The 22430-nt window shown below is 34.5% G+C and overlaps 1 protein-coding gene across 1 annotated transcript; it reads left to right on the top strand.

Moving 5' to 3' along the window:
• Positions 1–9791: 9791 nt before the first annotated feature.
• Positions 9792–22048, top strand: LOC124355958 (piggyBac transposable element-derived protein 4-like). Its single transcript, XM_046807107.1, has 3 exons — positions 9792–10773; positions 10969–11561; positions 21965–22048. The coding sequence occupies exons 1-3, from the start codon at positions 9792–9794 to the stop codon at positions 22046–22048; spliced, it is 1659 nt and encodes a 552-aa protein (XP_046663063.1).
• The last annotated feature ends 382 nt before the right edge of the window (positions 22049–22430 follow it).

The following is a 22430-nucleotide window of genomic DNA, read 5'->3' as shown; positions in this document are numbered from 1 at the left end:
TTATTACCAATGAAGGACATAAAGATTACTGTTACTCATACTTTTACGTGGAAACTAATTCCACGTGCTCTCCGAGGTTTGCACGCAAAGTTTGTAGTCTAAATTCAACCTCACACCATGTGTTTCTGAGCATTGCTGGAGTTATGCTTCCAATAACCTCTCGAACGCTATTCTTGAGTTCCTCAATATCTTGAACTTTTTTGGCGAAGACTCTGTCCTTGACATAGCCCCACAAAAAAAGTCTAAGGGTGTAATGTCTAGGGAACGTGGAAGCCAAGGAATTGGACCATTCCGTCCAATCCAACGATCAGAAAACGTGTCATTTAGGTACTCACGTACTATCTTACCCCAGTGTGGAGGGTCACCATCTTGCTGCCAGTAAACATTTGGTTGTCTATGCTCAATTTGCGGTATTGCAAAAAGTTCAAGCATGTCGAGGTATACCTCTTTAGTGACTGTAGGTTCTGCGAAGAAAAAGGGTCCTATCACTTCATCTATAGCCAATGCACACCAAACGTTTCTTTTCGGGCTGTCTCTTTCTTGTTCTCGAACATTATGAGGATTTTCAGTACACCAAATCTTAAAATTGTGCCTATTCACCTTACCAGAAAAATGAAAGTTTGCTTCATCAGAAAAAATTACTTTTTTCAAGAATTTGCTTTCTCCAATGTTTATTGTTTGTTCTTCGAGGTCAAGTAATCTAACAGCAAAATCGTAGCGTCGAGGTTTATCGTTAGGATTTACATCATGTAATAACTGAATTTTGTATGGATGGAGCTTAAGGTGTTTGTGCAAAATTTTTAAGACTGTTGATCGAGGTAATCCTAATTCCAAACTTGCACGCCGAGTAGACTTACCAGGGCTCCTCGTAAAATATTCTCTTACTTGATCAACAATAGCTTCAGAAACTGGAGGTCTACCAGCACCTTTTCTATGTTGCACACTTCCCGTCTGTTCAAACTGCCTATACCAGCGTTTTATAGAATTGTTACTCGGAGGATTGCGGCCATACTCTAAACGAAACTTTCTTTGAACAGTTATTACAGATCTGCTTTCATGAAACCAAAGAACACACCTTGCTTTTTCTTGCACACTAGCCATTTTGATACTGAGGTTAGTTTAGTGTTTGTTTAGTCAACTGTAATTAACAGCTGGTGTGGAAAGATCCATTGTTGACCAGCTGACTATGTCACAACACAAGTCATTAAGAAGAATCATACCTTACACCCACAGTTTAAGTGACATTTTTACTTTCTTTTTATAACTACTTTTTATAATTATTGTAATGTGTACAATTATTAATTTTCAGTCAGTATATAAAACTTTTTTAAATTTACAATTTAATAAAACAATTCCCATGTTTGTAAGTTGATTGGTTATTTATTTATTCAATCTTAAAATGTGTACAATAATTTATAACCACCCTGTATATCAGAGCTATGACTTTAAGTTATGTAACGATAACATTTCACGAACGCACGTATGTAGGAGCGAAGTACAAAATATTTAAACCCAGTCTGTTCTTGATATTGTTTTTGTTGTTTTCGAACTTATCGTCACGGTGAAGTAGCCATGGAACTTTAAAATGTACTCCTTTACAGTTGGTACTTTATGTTAACGAACTAGTTTGTAATAATTTCCCAAATCTCAGACTTTCTAAGGTATTTTGAGATGATGACTTGTTGGTTGCTGAAATATTGCGTTCTGTGACACGTGTACTTTATTTCAATCCATAATAATTATTGTTGGACTATAGAAATATAGGTTATAGAGATAGTGTACATAGAATTGGTTCAAATTTTCCGTTAGAATATTTTAAAAGTGAGTTTAGTTACGCAGTAATAGATGTGTGTATTCTTTGGCATAGTTTTTAGTCTGAGTTGTAGTCTGGATTATTTATCCATCTGGGGAAGTAATAAGAGTGTCACATTCGACATTGTCTTACTGCTTTTGTTTCACGTAATGATAGCAAATGTTAATAATGGTAAAATCCGAATGTGTTCATAAAACCTCTCTTTTTAATACACGTAATATGTAAAAAATCGTTCAAAAATGTAGTTTAAGGCTGTGTCAATAGTTATTTTCTTAGCATAATTCTTTTACGAAAAGTAGCTTATTCACCGATATCACGTGATGTGTTCATATACCGACCACTCTAAAATATCAAATCATAATCAATTGGATTACTTAGCAATCCCATTTGTGCACAAACTTGTAAAAATTACATTGAATTTGTTATTTAAATTTTTTCCTGGAGACTTTTGCTTACAGCAGTAGTTTTTGCTGCTATGTCTTAATGTCAATTGCGTTAAACGGTTTAAAACAGGAATGGCCTCTCCATAAAGAATTAAATTATACTTTATGAAGTAGAGAATACTGTTCTTATTCGTTAAGAATATACACAGTATTTTTCACGGGATATTTAAACACGACCATCAATTATTAAGGGCCGTGTAACAGCTTATAAAATGCACTGATCACAGCAGTTGAATAACTTAAGATGATCGTATGAACAATAATGTATGATCTATGTACAGTGAATGAAACATAATGATGGGATACTACATCTCACCGTTTACTACTCAATCAAGCAACTTTTATTGGATACGGTATTTATAACACAATTACTCTGTTTAATAACCATTTGTTCTCTGTTATAATCTAATCTGGAATGTTGTACCATATACTAAACTGTAATGGTGCCACTTGTAGGATAATCAGCCAGGGATTTACACAGAACACGGTAATTGAGATCATTACGGTACCTGTTCTTAATAAATTGCCAATGATAAGGTCACTTTATAATTAGACTGTAATACGTATGAATTAATACTGCTTTTGTCTAAATTCGATTAGTAACTTGTACTCATAATATAAAGAATTTTGTTATTGTTGGAAGATATGTAAATAACTATTCATTTTAATCTTTTTTGGGTAAAACGTAACGTTAAAACTTACAAAGTGTTATTATAAAGATTTATGTAGGCCTTACCATTATTTCAATAACACAAGCCTAAATGTTATTTAATTTCACACTTATATTTCATATTTTAAATAATGGATGCAAGTTTTACACGTATAATTTTCCCAAAAACTCCACCAAATTGCTCTTGTTGTTCATTTGTTTTTACAATTCTGGTATAATTCATGAACTTATACGTGCATGAAAATACAGTTTTAATTATGCAATTTACAGGTTGTAACACAAATCAGGAAGAACTAAAATTATTTTTTTTTCATTTAAAACATTTTTTAATATATACTCCAAAATGATTTTATATAATAATCACCTTTAAAACTTTTACATCACATAGATGTTTTTACATGTGGATCTTTTCTCCAAACCTTGAACTTAACACAAGTTTAGGTAAAATTCCGTCTCCGCGTACTACACTATAAAATCAGATAGCCGAAATTTAGGTTGAAAACAAAATGATATTACTCAAATCGTTCTGAAAAACCACGAACTTCTGGAGAGTAAATTCTTTCTTTTCGGAAAGGGTATCCAAAACATTACAAAAACCTTAAATATTATGCATTCTAAAAAGTTTTTATTTTTTATATGTACTATTTCCATTAAATATACTTTTAAATTTTGCAATTTTTTTAACCAATAATATAATAAAATCGATTATATAATAAACGGTATTTATGCTCTATGTTAAGGTATTAGGGCCTCTCCATCAAAGTTTTGCCAGATTGCTTCCCAGCTAATTTCTGTCATGTTCTATTTGTTTTATAGTCTCAGTGCCTAAGGGTTTGATTTATCATTTATAGCTGCTTTATCAGGATGTTCACTTTTGAGCAGACCACTAAATTACATAGCCAGGTAACATTGGTTTTAGCAAAAAATCAATATACCCTATAAGCTAGCAACTTGCAGAGAACGTTAGCTGGCACTTTTTGCTCCGTAAAAATTTCTCCGTAGTAGCTCACTCACTTGTTTATGTAAGAGAAGATACAAAATATGGATGTGTATATTATCTAGTTTACCTGGATTCCCCAGGATGCGCTACATTCTCGCTAACTTCACAGGTAACACGATTAGAGGCTGGGTAATTCTGGACTCCGTACTTGGTATTACAAACAAAGAAAGAGGATTAGTTCATCCTTTGGTATTAAATATTACATTGATAAATGTTTAAAACCAAGGGTTTCAATCGTTTACATACTAATTAGAACGCCACGCTGCATATTAGTATTATAAGTCTATAAAAGGGTCAATTACTACTTTCACTAAGGATGTTGAGTAATTAGTGTCTACCTTGTGACACACAATAATCTCGTTACATGGGGTATTATCGATCAATAGAAACATGGAGTATCATCTTCTTGGGTGCAGTGATCTTATTGCTACTTATACCGTCCTGACGTGCGTTTTAGACGTGATAGTAGAATGTACTATTGGAAAGTAGGTCAAGGACTGTATGGAAAATGATGACACATCAAGAAGAGGCAATAATAAGGACCTCAGTGTGAGATTTGTTTGCGCGTGCTTCTGTAAAGTGGAATAATATAGAAGTTAATTTATGTAGAAGAAAAAAGTAATTGGTCAATTTGCTACAAATTAAATCCATAAATATGGTGATATGTCAAATAAGTTACGCAAATGAAGGGTGAATTTTTCAATATACGTTTAATAGTTTTACCATTTCGATTCCAAGTCTTGTATTAACATTTTAGTTTTATGAAAATTTATTAGTATATAACGACGTAATAAAGACATTTTCATTCATACCAAAGTCCGAGTAACGTTTGACGTCACGAGTAAACATGACGTTTAATATAAATAACTATAAACTATAAATAACGTAGCATTATACCTTAATACATTTTTATTATAATACACGAAACATGTTTTGCACATTGAAATACACGTTAACACCGTCTTGATGATGCTTTTTCATCAATAATTGTTACGTTTCTTCTAACATAGTAGAATGATCTTTACCTCGTGATTATATTGATAACTTCTACTCAGCGCAGGAGTTTAAATCTTGTTAGTCACACAGCGGATATATGTAGGTCATGAAGTACTTTTTGTGTTATTTTTGTTTTGTGTGGGTGTATGAATGGTCAGCCCACATTGCCACTGCCGCGGGTATCGCCGGCCGCTCGCTGCCTGCAGTGTCTCGCCTCTGCTCGCCGCGAGTGTATCTGACTGCCCCGCCACGGGCCAGCGCGCCTCTCCGCCCTCCCTATCACCCCTTCTCTGCCGCTCTCTCGCTCCCTATAATATATTTCTTAAGTCAGCACACATTCGCAATCTGAATATTCAGCTAGATTGTATATAAATGTAAATTCACAATTAGGCAAACAGGGCTAAAAATGTAAAAACTACCAAATATTTATGAGTAAAATTTTTGAAACTAGCCTGAATAGAACGTTATATCAAATATTCCTCTATCTTATGATTAAAAATAACATTTAAAAAGAATCATATTTTCAATAAATCTTGTATTCACTACGCACAAAAATCTCAAATGGACAGACCGAGTTACGATAGCGTGCAGAAGTGTGTTTTTCTAGCATTCACGGTTTGCCTTGTACCTGCCATTCATTGTTAAGGTTATTCATAATCTCCGACGTCATAAGCATGTTATACAGTATTTTCAGCAATTGTCACTAACCACCATCTCATACATAAACTCCAAATACTTTCTATTCCAAATTTAACTATCAAAGCCAAATATCATGTGTATCTGCCTGATGATTTCAACTTTATCTCTGATACTCGTGAACGTACAACAAGAAGGGGAGCCACATTACTATCAATTCCGTTCAACCATTTTTAATAGGTTCTTTAATGTTCAAGAGTGTCGCCTTTTGAACGCTTTCTCTGATGATATTAGATGTATTGAGGACCGTGCTCGCTTCGGGGCGGGGGTTAGGGGCTTTCTGCTTGGGGGCCTGTGGGCTTGACGGGTGGTGCTGCTTGTTACGGTCATGTGGTCAATCGGTGTGTTTACAGTGATTTAATGTTTATTCGCTTCTAGCTCTTCATTTTAAATTTTCTTGTATTTATCATATCATGTCCAAAGTTTTATTTTGTATTTTAAGTATTAATTCAGTTTATTTCATTTTGCTTAGATTAACAATATTTGTTATATTCTTTTTAAAGAATAAGATAATAATTTACTACAATTGCATGGAAATATTATGAATTTGCTGTACAGATAATTGTATTGACAATTATAAAAAACTAAACATCATTCATTTAATGCATAACCGCAACATCATAAAAGTAATATTTTATAATTGTACCCCTAATTAACATGGAAATCATAAGACGTTTAAAATAATCTCGAACTAAATTGAATTAAAGTTTCTCTAAGTTAAATTATTCCGAAACGTACGCCATCATCCGAAGAAAGAAAGAATGATTGCTGACAAACGACCTTTCAAGCCTTAGTTCTTTCACGAAGTTGGTCTCTCGGGCCATAAATTTGTGTCTGTCTCGCCGACGTGCCGCGCCTCTTGGGTAAACATTTATCTGCTGGATTATATGCGTCAATCTTATGAGAAACAAAATATTTACATTTTTACAAAATTTACTGTAACAAATGGAAAAGGGAAATCTCCTTATATACTAGCATACATTGAATTGTATTGAGTAAAGTTTTAAAATTTAGTTTTATAAACTTAAAATTTTGTTTTGGTAACAATGTTTTATTTTAGTATACTGAACAAGTGGAACGTTAAGATATTGTAATTTAAAAAGACAATTAATTTAAGTAAGAATTTTTTTCTTGACCTCAGCTGTATTACAAGATTTGCTAATAAAATTTTCTCTAGCTTGCCACATACAGTGAAGTGTTAATACTGAATGGGATGGTGTGGAGAGCAAAGAGAGATTTTTTTCACTGAGAAATTATCCACTAACAAGGATCCCAAAGATTTTTGGACTTGTTTGAAACAGTGTAATATAGTTATGAAAAACAGAAATGAAAACATTCCACACCAACTGAAGCTTGATGACATCAATCAGTATTTTGTCAGTATGGGGAATGGGAATGAAGCCAGAGTTGAAGAAATCGATGTCTTCAGAACTAGTAAAAGAATTGAATCGATGAATGATTTTAGCTTTTCTGCTGTCACTGAAGATGATGTAAAAAAAGCACTAAATGAAATAAAATCTAGAGCTGTTGGTAGTGATGAAATATCCATCCAAATGATTAAGGCCGTGAGTCCGTATGCTTTGGGTGCAATTACTCATCTCATTAACAAATCATTGATGAGCGGTGTGTTCCCGCAGAGATGGAAAATGAGTGTTGTTCATCCATTGCCAAAAGTAACGTCCCCTAAAAGTGTCCAACAACTGAGACCCATCTCGATTTTACCAGCAATATCAAAGATTATGGAAAAGATAGTAACACTTCAAATAGCACAGTATATGAACGAAGTAAACATATTGCCAAAAACACAATCTGAATTTAGAAAAAATCATAGCACATGCACTGCCCTGGTAAGTCTGTTCAGTGACTTAATTGATGCGAAAGATAAAGGGATGTGTAGTACACTAGTGATACTGGACTACTCACAAGCATTTGATTCCCTTAACCATGAACTTTTGTACGCTAAGATGCATTTTTATGGCTTTGGAAAAAATTCAATCGAGTGGGTAAAATCATACCTAGGAGACAGAAGTCAGGTTACAAAGATGGGAAGTGAGACGTCAACTTCACTTGTCAAAAGGCGAGGTGTTCCTCAAGGAAGTTGTCTTGGACCTATATTGTTCAACTTATATACGTCTGACTTCCCAAGTTGTGTTCAAAGCTGTGCAGCTCACCTGTACGCAGATGATTGTCAGTTGCGCTTGTCATACGAGCCTGGCTCCATTGATGAGGCTATTGAGAAAATAAATTCCGACCTAGTGAACATCAACACTTGGTCGGTTAACAATGGCCTTAAACTCAATATAGGTAAGTGCATTGTCCTTCATCTTGCCCCACACAATCTGGTGCAGGCCCTTGGTCAGAGAGGAGTGAGAGTAAGGCTCAGTGGGGAGAGCCTGTCTGTCTCTGAGTCAGTCAAGACTCTCGGAGTTGTGCTTGACAGTAAGCTCACCTTTTCTGATCATGTCACTCATGCTATCCAGCGTGCCCTTGGTAGGCTGAGGGGTCTGTACAGATTTAGAAGTCTGCTGCCAGAATCCGCTAAGCTCCGGCTTATGAGTTCTCTTGTTCTCTTGTCTGTATTTTATTACTGCTATCCTGCATACGGCAACAGTATCTCTAGGGGAGACACAGATCGGATTCAAAGACTGCAAAACTCTGCAGTTCGATTTGAGGCTCTTTGATCATGTGTCACCCTTCCGAGATGCTGTCAGTTTGTCCCCCATGGAAAATGTATGCAGGCTCCTGAAATGTGGCATGATCCACAAGGTGCTTGCGCTGGGTGAGCCGCGATACCTAATCGAGAAGCTCCAATTTCGGGAGGAGGTCTCTCAACGCAGTGTCCGCCATGGTGACCTGCTTCACTTTCCCAGAGTCAAGCATGAGTTTTGGAGGAGGAGCTTTTCTTACTTTGGCCCAAAGTTGTACAATGACCTCCCCCAGAACCTTAAACAGACTTCTGTTACTGTTTTTAAAAGTAAACTAAGAAAAATGATTGTACAGTAATTTATTTGTCTTGTTTGGGTGTTTTCTTTAGTCTATAGGTTTTAGTTTTTATTTTTATTTCCCAGTATTGTAAATAGTGTAAGATATGACAAGAGTTGTTCTGTAAAGCAGTTGTTATACTGAGAAACGCTTGCAATAAAGGCATTTTTATTTATTTATTTATTTACTGTTAGAGAGTACCTTGAATCATCTTCATATATAACAGAAAAATGCCTCACTCACTCACATATTATTCCTTCATTCTCAACTTCTCTATATCATAGAAAGTTGCATATTGATACACAAGTGCATCATGACTTCAAAACTATTTTTGTGAAGAACAGCTGTTGAGACGGGGTTACAGTGCCTTGAAGAACTAATTTTTGTTTTAATTTCTATCTTCCCAATGTTAACTACCTATAGGGTTAAAATATTACTATACTCTTAACTTAAATAGTACAAATATTAATAAAATAGTACTAAAAACTATTCATACAAATATTATGGAAATGTACAGATAAAGTTGTTTATTTCATTTGCACCCATGGACACTGTGTTACTCTCTAAATTCACGCCCTTAGTTCATTGCTCTTTAAAATGAAAGCCCCAAAAGGATGTGCCTATAACGTATATCTTAATCAACACGTGCAAACCTCGCGTAACTGCTATTAACCCTTTGAAGCACAGTGGCATCATAGTGAAACCACCTATGTTTTTATTTCTATTCCTTTCCCGCATAGTGGTGCATATACGAAACCACCTTCCAGAAGTGATTTAGGACGCATTCTAGCGGCAAATTACGTAACCGCTCCACTAGATTCGCCCAAATCCCGGCAGGAGCGTTGTTTGCCACGACTGGGTGAAAGAAGAGTCCATGCCTTGACTGAGTGTGACATATTTGTATTTCTTTTGTGCTTTGATCACTTTTGGTAAGTACAAACATATATTTTCAGTATAAATGTACTTAAATATATACATATAAACTATAATAATTAGATTTGAGATGCCAGGCGAATAAATATTAGGCGTTATTGTGGTGGTTTCACCACATGACCACCATGCATTTGGGGTCGGCCGTCGTTTATACTACGTACCAGTTGCTAAACCTGTTTTATATTGTTATTTTTACTATATAAAACTACTTATTACATTTTTTACAACTGCTTATTGATTTCAGGGGGTACTATAACCATGGAGAACAAATCCATAGAGGCTTGGCTGGCGGAAACTGAAGACATCCCATCTGACCCTGAATCAGAGGACGACGAAGATCAAGTATACCCGGATGTTGCTGAAGGAATATACACAGTTGCAGAAAATGGAATCTTAGAGGTAGATTATTTGGACCTAGCCCAAACAGCTGAAGGTAATGAAATCCCGATTTTAATTATTAATGAAAATGACTTTCAAGATAATCATAGTGCAGAGGGGGTAGAGCCTGGCATTCCCGAAGGTAATGCAGTCTTGGACGTTCAAAATCAGCCTATGGACGTTCAATTTGATGAGGACTCTGAGCCTTTGGCTAACAGACTTTACAAAGATAGTGTTACGTGGTATCAAAAGTACTACTCACCCAATAAGTCGTATGATTTCAATGAACGCACAGGTCCCCTAATTGACGCTTCAACCCCAGTTGATGTGTTTTCAGCTCTTTTTCCCGACGATCTAGTTGACAAACTTGTGTTTGAAACCAATGTTTACGCTACCCAAATAGGTGGGGGCGTTATCAGATTTCCAACAACAAGGAAAGAAATGAAAGTGTTTCTAGGCCTAAATATCCTAATGGGAATAAAAAAACTTCCCTCCTACCGTGATTACTGGTCTTCAGAGGCAGATTTGAGAGATGACTACATATCTTCATACATGTCTGTGAACAGATTTGGCTGGCTTTTAACAAATTTACATATAAACAATAATAATGACATGCCCGAACGAGATTCTCCTCATTATGACAAACTATATAAGATCAGGCCTCTCCTAAACAAGCTTCAAGAAACCTACAAAGCATGCTATGCTCCATCTCGATTTCAATCAATTGATGAGAGCATGATTCCATTCAAAGGTCGGAGTGGAATCAAGCAATATATGCCAGATAAGCCAACCAAACGTGGGTACAAAGTTTGGGTGAGGGCTGATGAAAAAGGCTTTATCAGCCAATTTCAAATCTACGAAGGTAAAAGGGCTGGAATAGTTGAAAAGAATCTTGGGCAAAGGGTAGTAACAGAACTCACTGAAGAATTAGTAAATAAGAATTATGTAATATATTGTGACAATTTTTTTAGCTCAGTCAATCTAATGATTTACTTACAGAAAAACAATATTCAAGCTTGTGGTACAACAAGAGCTGACAGACAATTTTTTCCAAAAGAGTGTTTGCCTGAAGGGAAACATATGAATCAAGGAGAACATGACTTCATGTCAACTATGACTGGAATTGTAGCTGTCGAATGGAAAGACAAGAGAGGTATCTACTTTCTTTCTAATTACCACAATCCTAACGAAGTGACAACTGTAAACAGAAAACAGGCAAACGGTGAAATTGTAGCTGTTCCATGCCCTATATTAGTAAAGGACTACAATGCTCACATGGGCTATGTCGATAAGGCAGACATGTTGAAATCTACCTACTCAATAGATCGCAAGTCCAAAAAGTGGTGGCACAGAATCTTCTGGCACTTTCTGGACACAACCATAGTAAACTCTTTTATCATATTTTCAATGCTATCCCAGGGAAAACCACTGACACTAAAAGAGTTTAGGAGAAGCGTGTCAAAAGCCCTTCTGGGAGTACCTCGTGGAGAAACTAGAGGAAGACGAAGTTCTTCAACTCCAATCAACAACTACAAACCAAAGGTTCCACAAGAACTTCGTTTTACGGAAAATGCACACATGCCAGTAAGAGGAACGTCTCGACGTTGTGCTCAATGCTCCAGCAAAGAAGAAGTTCATCGGTCGAAATGGGTATGTGAAACGTGTGGTGTTGCCCTTTGTTTGAGTGAACTAAAAGATTGTTTCCGAGCCTATCACCGAAAGGAATAAATAAAAAGTGTCCACATATGAAGTAATAATAACATTATCAACACAATCAGTTTTGGATTGTTAGAATAGTCATTTATTGATTGTATTAAATAAAAGTTGGTGGAGAAAATTTAATTTTATTTGCATACACCCAAAGACCGTACTTGCATAGTGGTTATGCAGTGAAACCACCTCAAAAATAAATATAAATTATGATTGACAAAATCTAAAAATAAATGTACTGTACTTACAAAGGTTATTTCTATAGGGAACAATATAAAATCACTAAAATATTCATTTTTTGTAAAACGTGCTTCAAAGGGTTAAAAATGCAAATTACCATTTTTGCGATTGCTGCATACACAAATCCTTTACACTTTTTTGACAAATAGTATATTCAAGTATATAATGGTATAAACAATCAACATAAACGGCATTAGTGGATATTTGTAGTGCATCAATTATATTTGCATTATTATTTTTATTTCCAAAATTAAAACTTGGCACAGGAGTGGTTCTTAAGTACGGATTATAAGGGTGTAGATACATGTGTGGTCGCTAATTAGGTGCAGGTGACGCGGGACACTACATTAATATTCATAAACCTGAAAAGTACGGATTATAATGGTCCAGATACATGTGGAGGTGCTCGCTAATTAGGTGCAGGTGACGCGGGACACTACAATAATATTCATAAACCTGAAAAGTACGGATTAAAATGGTCTAGACACATGTGGAGGTGCGCGCTAATTAGGTGCAGGTGACGCGGGACACTACATTAATATTCATAAACCTGAAAAGTACGGATTATAATGGTCCAGATACATGTGGAGGTGCTCGCTAATTAGGTGCAGGTGACGCGGGACACTACAATAATATTCATAAACCTGAAAAGTACGGATTAAAATGGTCTAGACACATGTGGAGGTGCGCGCTAATTAGGTGCAGGTGACGCGGGACACTACATTAATATTCATAAACCTGAAAAGCAAGTGTTGAACGTTCGCAGTTTGCATAATGCCGTGGGAATTCATGACATTAACAGCTATAATTCGCGTGTCCAGCTAAACTTGTGCTTTTTGTATAATAATAAAAAATATTTATATATTTTCTCTGAAGGACATTGCTTCAATTTTAAATTAAACTGGTAATTTTTATCATCATTTTAATCAAGATAACACTTATTAAAAAACATAATACACTACATTTTAAAAACTTTACAAGCCAGACTTTTTTATTTAAATGCAATGGAATAAATTCTTTAAAACTGTTTTCTTTTAAACCTTCACTTTTTCCAGTGCTATAACCAGTTCAAGATTATTGCTTGGATGAGATAAACTATAATTTGGCAATGAAAAAGACACTATAACATGAATGAAAAAACATTTCCTAAGATGACAAAACATTTCTCAATACTTTTTGACGTGTGTTTACGTTATATAAATGAATAACTATTTTACGCATTTTTATTATTTTGTAAAATAACCCATCCTAAATTGTACTAAATTGTAACTAAAGATTTGAATTTAAGAGCGATATATGTACGGTATGATTAACTCTATCTCTATCTACTGAGAATATATCCTAATAATATTATAAATGCGAAAGTGTCTTCATTTGATTGTTTTTCTTTCACGTGTAAACTACTCAACTGATTGTACTGAAATGCTACATTAACATTCTTGTGATCCCTGGGATGAATATAGGCCTATTATAATTTAGAACATCCCTATAATCTAAGCCCTACTGATCTTTAAAGTAGCGTAAAACGCCATCTTGGTCTCGAAAGTTGTGTAATTTCTTTGTGCAACTGTTGTAAACATAGATTATTATTTTCAATTTGTTAAAAACTATAGTGCGTGAACTGCACTAAACCATGGAAGTCGAGGTTGTTCCCCTCAGAAGAGTTTCTGTAACAAATTTCCCAATTACTACTTTAGAGCAGAAGCATTTGTATATTTTAGCATTCACTTTAGTGACGCGGGAGAATGGTTCATCTGCTGAAGTGTAGTTATAGAGTCAAGTCGGTAACAAATAGATGAACAATAAAGGATATGTTCGAGGTCGTATGAGAGTAGCACCTAGGGAAGGTCGTCCAGCAATCCCCTTGGGCGTCTACTGTTTAAAATGTCTAAAAACCCCTAATATGTCAGTTTCAGATTACAGTGATAAGGTAAGTAATAATCCACCCTATAAAACTTATGAAATTTTATAAAATAAGATAAATAAAAACAGAAAAGTAAGTATTTGACTACAAAAGACTATCTTTGAAGCAGTCGACAAGAACTATGCTAGATAAAATTTAGCTGGACTTTTAAACTAATATACCAATTCCAGCTCTAAATGTTCTAAAATCTTAAAAAAGTTTACTATAAACCTAAAGACTGATATAAAACTCACCTCAGTTATCTTTTGATAGAAGTAAGCTTCTGTGATCTTTGGTGTACATTTTCTTGAACGGGAAAGAGGCAAAATTTTTTTTAATAAAAACTACTAAGGCCGGAGTAAATTAAAATGACTATAAATATTTACTTTTTAACATATTTTCTTGATCGTGGAAAGAATTCAATACAACATTGGCATCGGAAATATAATTAACTCAAACCAGAATTGAAGAAAATATAATTTACTTTGAACATATAAGCCTCGAATTTTAGGATATAACCTCTAGATGAGCCGTTATTTATTATTTAGAAAAAGTCTGCTAGGTTAAAAATGTAGTGTCCTTATCTACTATTTCCATAATAAATAAATTGTTTGTGTTAAACCTTAAAGATATAAGACACGTATACAGGACTTGTACATCGCCACATGTACGATCTACTACTAGCCATTTAGCAGCTATCTGGCTCTAATCATTATTTTTAATGTAAACATCATAGCGATTTCAAACATTCTATAGTTTGTTTGAAATCGCTATGATGTTTTTTTCGCCTACCCTTAACATATAAAACATTAAGTCACCGGTATTTTTTACAGTACAATTAGATTTGAATTACGATCAACCATTCGGCCGATATCACGGTCAAAAAATTACTATAAACGAAAGATCTCTGGAATTTCAACTATAGAGCGTTTTGTTGTTTAAAAATAAGAAATAGGACGAAAAGTCACTGGACCCCTTTATAGTTCACTTCATTCCTGACTAAAAATTTTTCGTCAAATTCAAGCTAGCACTAAGGAAATTGATCATGGGGTTTAATTCACTCATTAGTTTACCTAGTGATACTATAAAATTCCCGGGGGGGAAGGCTAATTTTATTGGGGGCTTAAAGAACTGGAAAGAGTTTGATGTATGTCAACCAGATGGTTTTAACAACATAGAAAAACGTATAAAAACCACTAGTTACGTAGCTCAATCGTACAAACTCAATCTAGAACCGGATGGAATTCAAAAATTCTAGTCACATATAAAACATTTAAAACTCATAAAACTGCCAAATCACAAATAAAGATTGTGCCATTGAGAGCGCTTTTCAGGCTTACTGAAACGTATACAACATTAACCTACTTGACCTTTTATGTGGAATTGTTCAGTTACTGTAATATATATATATATAATAATCTTATTTTGTGAACCTCATGGAAAAACCCATTGTAACGAATATTTCACCAACGCAGGAATAATCAACCCTCAACCCTGTCATGATTAAATTAATTAATATTGCCCACCACCTAGACATATATAAGCACAGCAGTGATATTTTAATAATATATCATTAATAAATTGATATGGAACCTGGTATTTGTTATTGGAATGGCTACCAGTACAATACGAGATTCTGGAAGACCGTTGGGTGTAATTACTGTTCGGGATCACATTACATTACGTACATTAGTTTCTATTATAGAGATGACGTGGTCAGACGTATCTTTACTATTATGCTGTAACACAATACGGTTCACCAACAGTGTTTTTGTTCTCTCCACCATTATCCAATTATTTTTATAATTGGCTGAGCATTAGTGAAATTATCAATCTTGAAAATGGAAAATGAGACTTCTGTGTGTCTATGCCCACAAGATATTATCTTAAAAACAAACTGACCTTTGGATAAGAAATTTTAACTGAAGCTTCTTCCTTTATATATTATATACGCGGAATATGATTGCGGTACATGTTACCCCTTACGCACACTGGCGAGCGCAGGCCAAAAACTTTAATTTTCTAATTGATAAGTAGGTTAGCAACGAGAAAATAGCATAATTAAGAAATCTGTTTGTAAACTGAGAACAGTCATAAGAGATATTAACTGTTATATTATAGTAGAATCCAATGTCCTAAGTTGGCGAAAAGATTTGATTTCTAACGCTCCTCGTTGTGGTATCCCGTCTATTTTGCTGGTACTTTTATTATTGCTACCTAGAAAACTTCAAACACTGCTATTGGTCAAACACTGATAAACTAAATTTGAAACATATCCTGTGGCAATATATATATATATATATATATATATATATATATATATATATATATATATATATTGATAAACATCATCTTTAGGGTTCGAAATGTGTATGAAACTTCACATATACATACACTGTATAACAATAATGGGTTCTATTTTTAGCATGTCCAAACTTTTAATCTGACTGAGCGTCACTGAAGCACTTAGTAGGCTGGCAATACTCTTTTTCTCTGCCGTTGGAATGTAAAAATTTCATTTCTATATGATTGTATCTTTTTATATCCGACCTCAGGTTCGAGAATGAAATAAGTTCTAATCGTAAAACTGTGTATGCAGCCTTGGCGAAGCCTATTACACGACACGGGGTGCTGTAACTACATTGGATATACGTAAAACTGTGTGTGCAGCCTTGGCGAAGCCTATTACACGACACGGGGTGCTGTAACTACATTGTATATACGTAAAACTGTGTATGCAGCCTTGACGAAGCCTATTACACGACACGGGGTGCTGTAACTACATTTTATGTACGTAAAACTGTGTATGCAGCCTTGGTGAAGCCTATTACACGCCACGGGGTGCTGTAACTACATTGGATATACGTAAAACTGTGTGTGCAGCCTTGGCGAAGCCTATTACACGACACGGGGTGCTGTAACTACATTGTATATACGTAAAACTGTGTATGCAGCCTTGGCGAAGCCTATTACACGACACGGGGTGCTGTAACTACATTTTATATACGTAAAACTGTGTATTCAACCTTTTCGAAGCCTATTACACGCCACGGGGTGCTGTAACTACATTGGATATACGTAAAACTGTGTGTGCAGCCTTGGCGAAGCCTATTACACGACACGGGGTGCTGTAACTACATTGTATATACGTAAAACTGTGTATGCAGCCTTGGCGAAGCCTATTACACGACACGGGGTGCTGTAACTACATTTTATATACGTAAAACTGTGTATTCAACCTTTTCGAAGCCTATTACACGCCACGGGGTGCTGTAACTACATTGTATATACGTAAAACTGTGTGTGCAGCCTTGGCGAAGCCTATTACACGACACGGGGTGCTGTAACTACATTGTATATACGTAAAACTGTGTATGCAGCCTTGGCGAAGCCTATTACACGACACGGGGTGCTGTAACTACATTGTATATACGTAAAACTGTGTATGCAGCCTTGGCGAAGCCTATTACACGACACGGGGTGCTGTAACTACATTTTACATATGTAAAACTGTGTATTCAACCTTTTCGAAGCCTATTACACGACACGGGGTGCTGTAACTACATTGTATATACGGAAAACTGTGTATGCAGCCTTGGCGAAGCCTATTACACGACACGGGGTGTTGTAACTACATTGTATATACGTAAAACTGTATATGCAGCCTTGGCGAAACCTATTACACGACACGGGGTGCTGTAACTACATTTTATATACGTAAAACTGTGTATTCAACCTTTTCGAAGCCTATTACACGACACGGGGTGCTGTAACTACATTTTATATACGTATAACTGTGTATTCAACCTTTTTGAAGCCTATTACACGACACGGTGTGCTGTAACTACATTGTATATACGTAAAACTGTGTATTAAACCTTTTCGAAGCCTATTACATGACACGGGGTGCTGTAACTACATTATATATACGTAAAACTGTGTATGCAGCCTTGGCGAAGCCTATTACACGACACGGGGTGCTGTAACTACATTTTATATACGTAAAACTGTGTATGCAGCCTTGGCGAAGCCTATTACACGACGCGGGGTGCTGTAACTACATTTAATATACGTAAAACTGTGTATGCAGCCTTGGCGAAGCCTATTACACGACACGGGGTGCTGTAACTACATTGTTTATACGTAAAACTGTGTATGCAGCCTTGGCGAAGCCTATTACACGACACGGGGTGCTGTAACTACATTTTATATACGTAAAACTTTTTACAACATTTTGAGGTATATATATCATTTTTTTTATTATCAGGAGGTACAAATGATTTACAAAATTTCCACTAGCTTTTATGTCAGGCTTAGCGCGTGAAGAAGCACTGTTTGTCATGATTAGTTTTTCACACGCCTTAGCAGAATTTTGTTTACTGCCACGAGCAAAACTATATACATTCTCGGTCTGATACACTTAAAAAAATGTGTATAGATAATCTCGGCTCCTTAATGCATAAATAAGTTTCTTCCGGTGCTATAGTAGCGTTTGCTTTTATTCTCCTATCATAAAATGTATACTTAGAAAGGACAGAAAGGCTAGAATTTAGCCGATGTGGAAGAAATTAACTGATGACAAACGTATTTTGTGAAGTTATTTCTAGGTAAAGACGTATTATGTCAATTTTAATGGTTTATTGCTTCAAATGTTAAGTTAAATTGCAAATGGCTCTTATATTAGGCTTTGGAAGCTTATGCGTGTTTCAGGTTCGAATGAATAATTTTTCAGGAGACAAGTTGAAATTTTCTTGTTGTCCCGGATGAACAAAATCTGTCAAAAGGTATATATTTTCCATATTAATTTAATCAAAAGATTCAAAAGATAAGTTAAATTTAAAAACAACTTATGTTACTTTTAAGGTTAGCATGACATTAATCTATAAATCTAGATTTGAAATGTTAGTTAAATTAACTAAACATATATATTGTTACATCGTAATATTAACAATTTCCAGTTTATTCGTCTTTGACAGGTTCTGTCAATTAATAACATGTGTTTTTCATTTTCTGCTTTGTATCCTTGGTGGAAGTATGAGGGTTTTAATGGAAAACACATTTTTTAGATACTTCCACATTAAATTTAATAAAAATAGCGCTTTCGCCGGTTATTGTTATTAGAACTGATGATGCCTTAACCGGCGAAAGCGCTATTTTTATTGAATTTAATGTGGAAGTATCTAAAAAATGTCTTTTCCATTAAAACATGTGTTTGCTGCCTTGAATCTGAGGGTACAGAGTTTAATAACTAATCAGGTTCAAAGCAAATACCAACCAAGTCACTGCACTAACCATATCAAGGAGACAATTTTAAAAGTGAGGAAGGTTAATGTGAACACTTTCCTAGGCTAAGCGACAAGTCATGTGAAACAAGAGAACGAGTAAAAGGCGGACCGAGATAGCGATGGTCGAGAAAGGGGAGGAAGTTGCGACCTTCGCTCTTATTCTTTTGTCCGTCTCAAAATCATTGTATGTACTTTGGCCATTATCAAAAGTTTAAAATTTAATTAGATTTCCTACATAACTGCTCTTTCTTTATATTTGTCGAATTTAGGCCAATTTGATTTCATCGACAAACATAGGTTAGGTTTGAAGTATTTTTTTAACCTTATACTTGAGGGTATACTGTATACTGTGTATACTGTTGTTATGTTATACTATGTTAATTACAAATCAAAATCTTAGAAACCTGTGCTTTATTTTTTTAAACTTGCCATGATACCTATAAATATATTTATTTATTTTTATTTTCTTTTTAGTGTTGTATAATGGAAAATATGTTGATCAAGCAGATATAACATATTAACGCATTACAATCTTTACGATAATAATGCGTTAATATGCTCATGCAGTTTTTTTTAGTATGGATTTACCTGCCAATTTATTTAACTCGATGAATATATATTTCTATGTAACTATTGAATATAATGAAATACAATGTATTTACATATATATAGAGAAATAATATGAATTTCAAGGTAAGTAAGTTAATGTAAATGAGGTTATTCATAATCTTAAAATATTATTCTGAAGACAATTCACTTCCCTCCTTTATTACCCCTCTCAAATCCGGAGGATTATGGGCATTTGCATGTGAATGTAAGCGCTCTCATCGGACTAGTTGTATGTACATACTCTCAAGTACAGACAATGGTCTGGATTTTTACTTCAGTGATAATATGTTGACTCTAACAAGTCCAGGATGACTCTTCTTATTGCCTATGATGACATTTGTTACCGTGAAATCTGCATTTATAAAAACAGCCTAACGATTAGTATATAATTATATAATGATTGCCTAATCGTTTTTCTGGAGAATATTGCGAACTGTCTTTCACTGTTTGTAATATTAAATATATGTATTTTATTGTGCGAATTCAGTCCCATGTGTGTGTATTAGTATGAGGTGACATGACTGAATAATCAACGCCAAGCCCTAAAAAGGAAAGATAGAGTCATGAAATGTAGTACATAGACATATTTTGTAGCCTTACACGGGGCATTCATCGCAGTAAACGAATGAAAAACCGGTAAAATTTTATCGACAGTTTTTTGTTAACGCTAGAATTTTCCCGCGGCTTAAAATGTATTTTTCTTTTGATAAATAGGGACAATTTGGCATTTTATTTTTAATTACGTTCTAAACGCTCCAGATAAAAGTGATAGAGACTGAAATATATTCTAATATCTTGATTCATTAGAGATTTGAGATTAAACAGGTTTTAGGGCCCTGAAGTCAGAGACAAAAACAGTTTTTATAAGTACCCATAAGATAACTGGAATTTCTCTACAGCACTATATGATAGTACCAGCCATTTCAGTAATAATTGAAATGTTATCGGCAGTTACATTTAACGAATTCAGAGTGTAATAAATAATGGGACACTTTGTAGTTTAGAGAGGAAAGTAGCCATGTTTTAGATATGTATTATGTAACTATTTACTTCTGTCGAAAGATAACTAACGTTTTATAGGAGTTATGAAATATCTGATAAACGATATTAACTTAGTATTTGATATCTGCATTACATTACTCACCAAGCTATGCACGCTTCATATTTGCTAAACCGTACAGTTAAAATGAATCTTACGCTGTCCTTTAAAGACTACAAATGTTAAAGAATTTATTATAATAGTTATCTAATAATAGAAATTAGCTAATATTAGGTACATAGTGTTTAAGAGTGTAGTGCAGATATTAAAGACAGATTTACTATTGAAATGTAACCACAAATTGAGATTCTTATAAAAACCCACTTAACTGATTGTTAACAGAATCAAGCTCAGAAGTTTATAAAGGCTGATTCACAAAGATATGAATCTTAGCTCATTATAATTGTAAAAATAATGAAAAATGTTTGTAAAAACGCAGATAAGAAATGCTTCATTAACGAAATGTGCTATCAAAAGATGTCCGCAAAATTACCATTCAGTGGTTTAAAATCAAATTAAATGAATCCTTACACTATGTCAGCAGCACCTGAATGCACTGCTAGATCCAATATACTCTACTAAATATTTTTTTATTTCAAAATTTACAATTTATTAGTAATATTTTAAATTTTATAATGTGTAATTAACAAATTTACTATCAATAAAAAGGAGTTTTGTAATGTTATCAATAAAAATAATTTGATAAAACATCTATTCGCTCTCTTTGTGCTTTATTTACACTGTTTGTTCAAAATGATTTTTTTATTTCTTGTTGAAATAACAAAATGATTTTTGTCTAAGAATGAATCAATGAGTTTTACAGACATTTTTTAGAATTTGACATTGGTTTCCTCAAAAAATACTTATTTTATAGGTCTGGAACCTATTTTATTAAATCTATCAGAGAAAAAAACCATAAGAAACGATTGAATTTTCCCCTTACCTTATTAGAATTTCAGCAAGATTTCGGTGTACATTGTAAGCTGAATTCTGGCCAAAATCTTTCCCTAGCTGTAGCTCACTAACAAAGCAATTCTGGGCCCATGTTTATAAAAACTTCATTTTTACATGTAGAATGAGTTCCTACAGGTTTTTGTATCTTCTTGAATCATCCTGTATACATGTATGTACTTGTATGTATTTCCTTGATCGGGATCACAAACAAAGGCCACAAATAGCACCAGAAATGTCAGACTGGAAGTAGAATATTGTGCACCTAATGAAACAAAGTTTTAAGCTCTATTCTTAGATTCCACTATATTTGCAGCGTATGCCTGATGTCGAACCAAAGTACAGACTCAAGAAGAGAAGTCAAGAATGTGACAGCGTAAGGTTCCTAACGCTGCACTAATAGGAATGAGAATTGGAGCTAAACTCAATTTTAAGACTTAATCACCCCTTCCTATCACAGTTACGATTAGTGCAGAGTACTTATGTGATATACATGTATTATTGTATAGAGACCGAGTCTCTCAGCGCAGCACTCGTCATGACGATCTGCTTCACTTTTGCAAGTTGTAGAGAAGAAGCTTCCAATAATTGTTTAATGATCTCCCTTGAGAACCTCACGAGTTAGTCTAGTCAAAAATTTAAGTTTCATTAAAAATTTTTTGGGACAAATCAATTTATTAAGTTGCATATTTGTTAGCACAATTTAATGTTTAGGACGTTTTAAATTATGTATTGACATGAAATTGTTTTTTAATCTAATTTATACTGATGTTTTCTCGAAA

The sequence above is a fragment of the Homalodisca vitripennis genome, chromosome 2 (genome assembly GCF_021130785.1).
Source record: "Homalodisca vitripennis isolate AUS2020 chromosome 2, UT_GWSS_2.1, whole genome shotgun sequence".
NCBI lineage: Eukaryota > Metazoa > Arthropoda > Insecta > Hemiptera > Cicadellidae > Homalodisca > Homalodisca vitripennis.
Note: the sequence above shows the minus strand (reverse complement) of the source record. Positions and strands in the feature narration are given on the sequence as shown.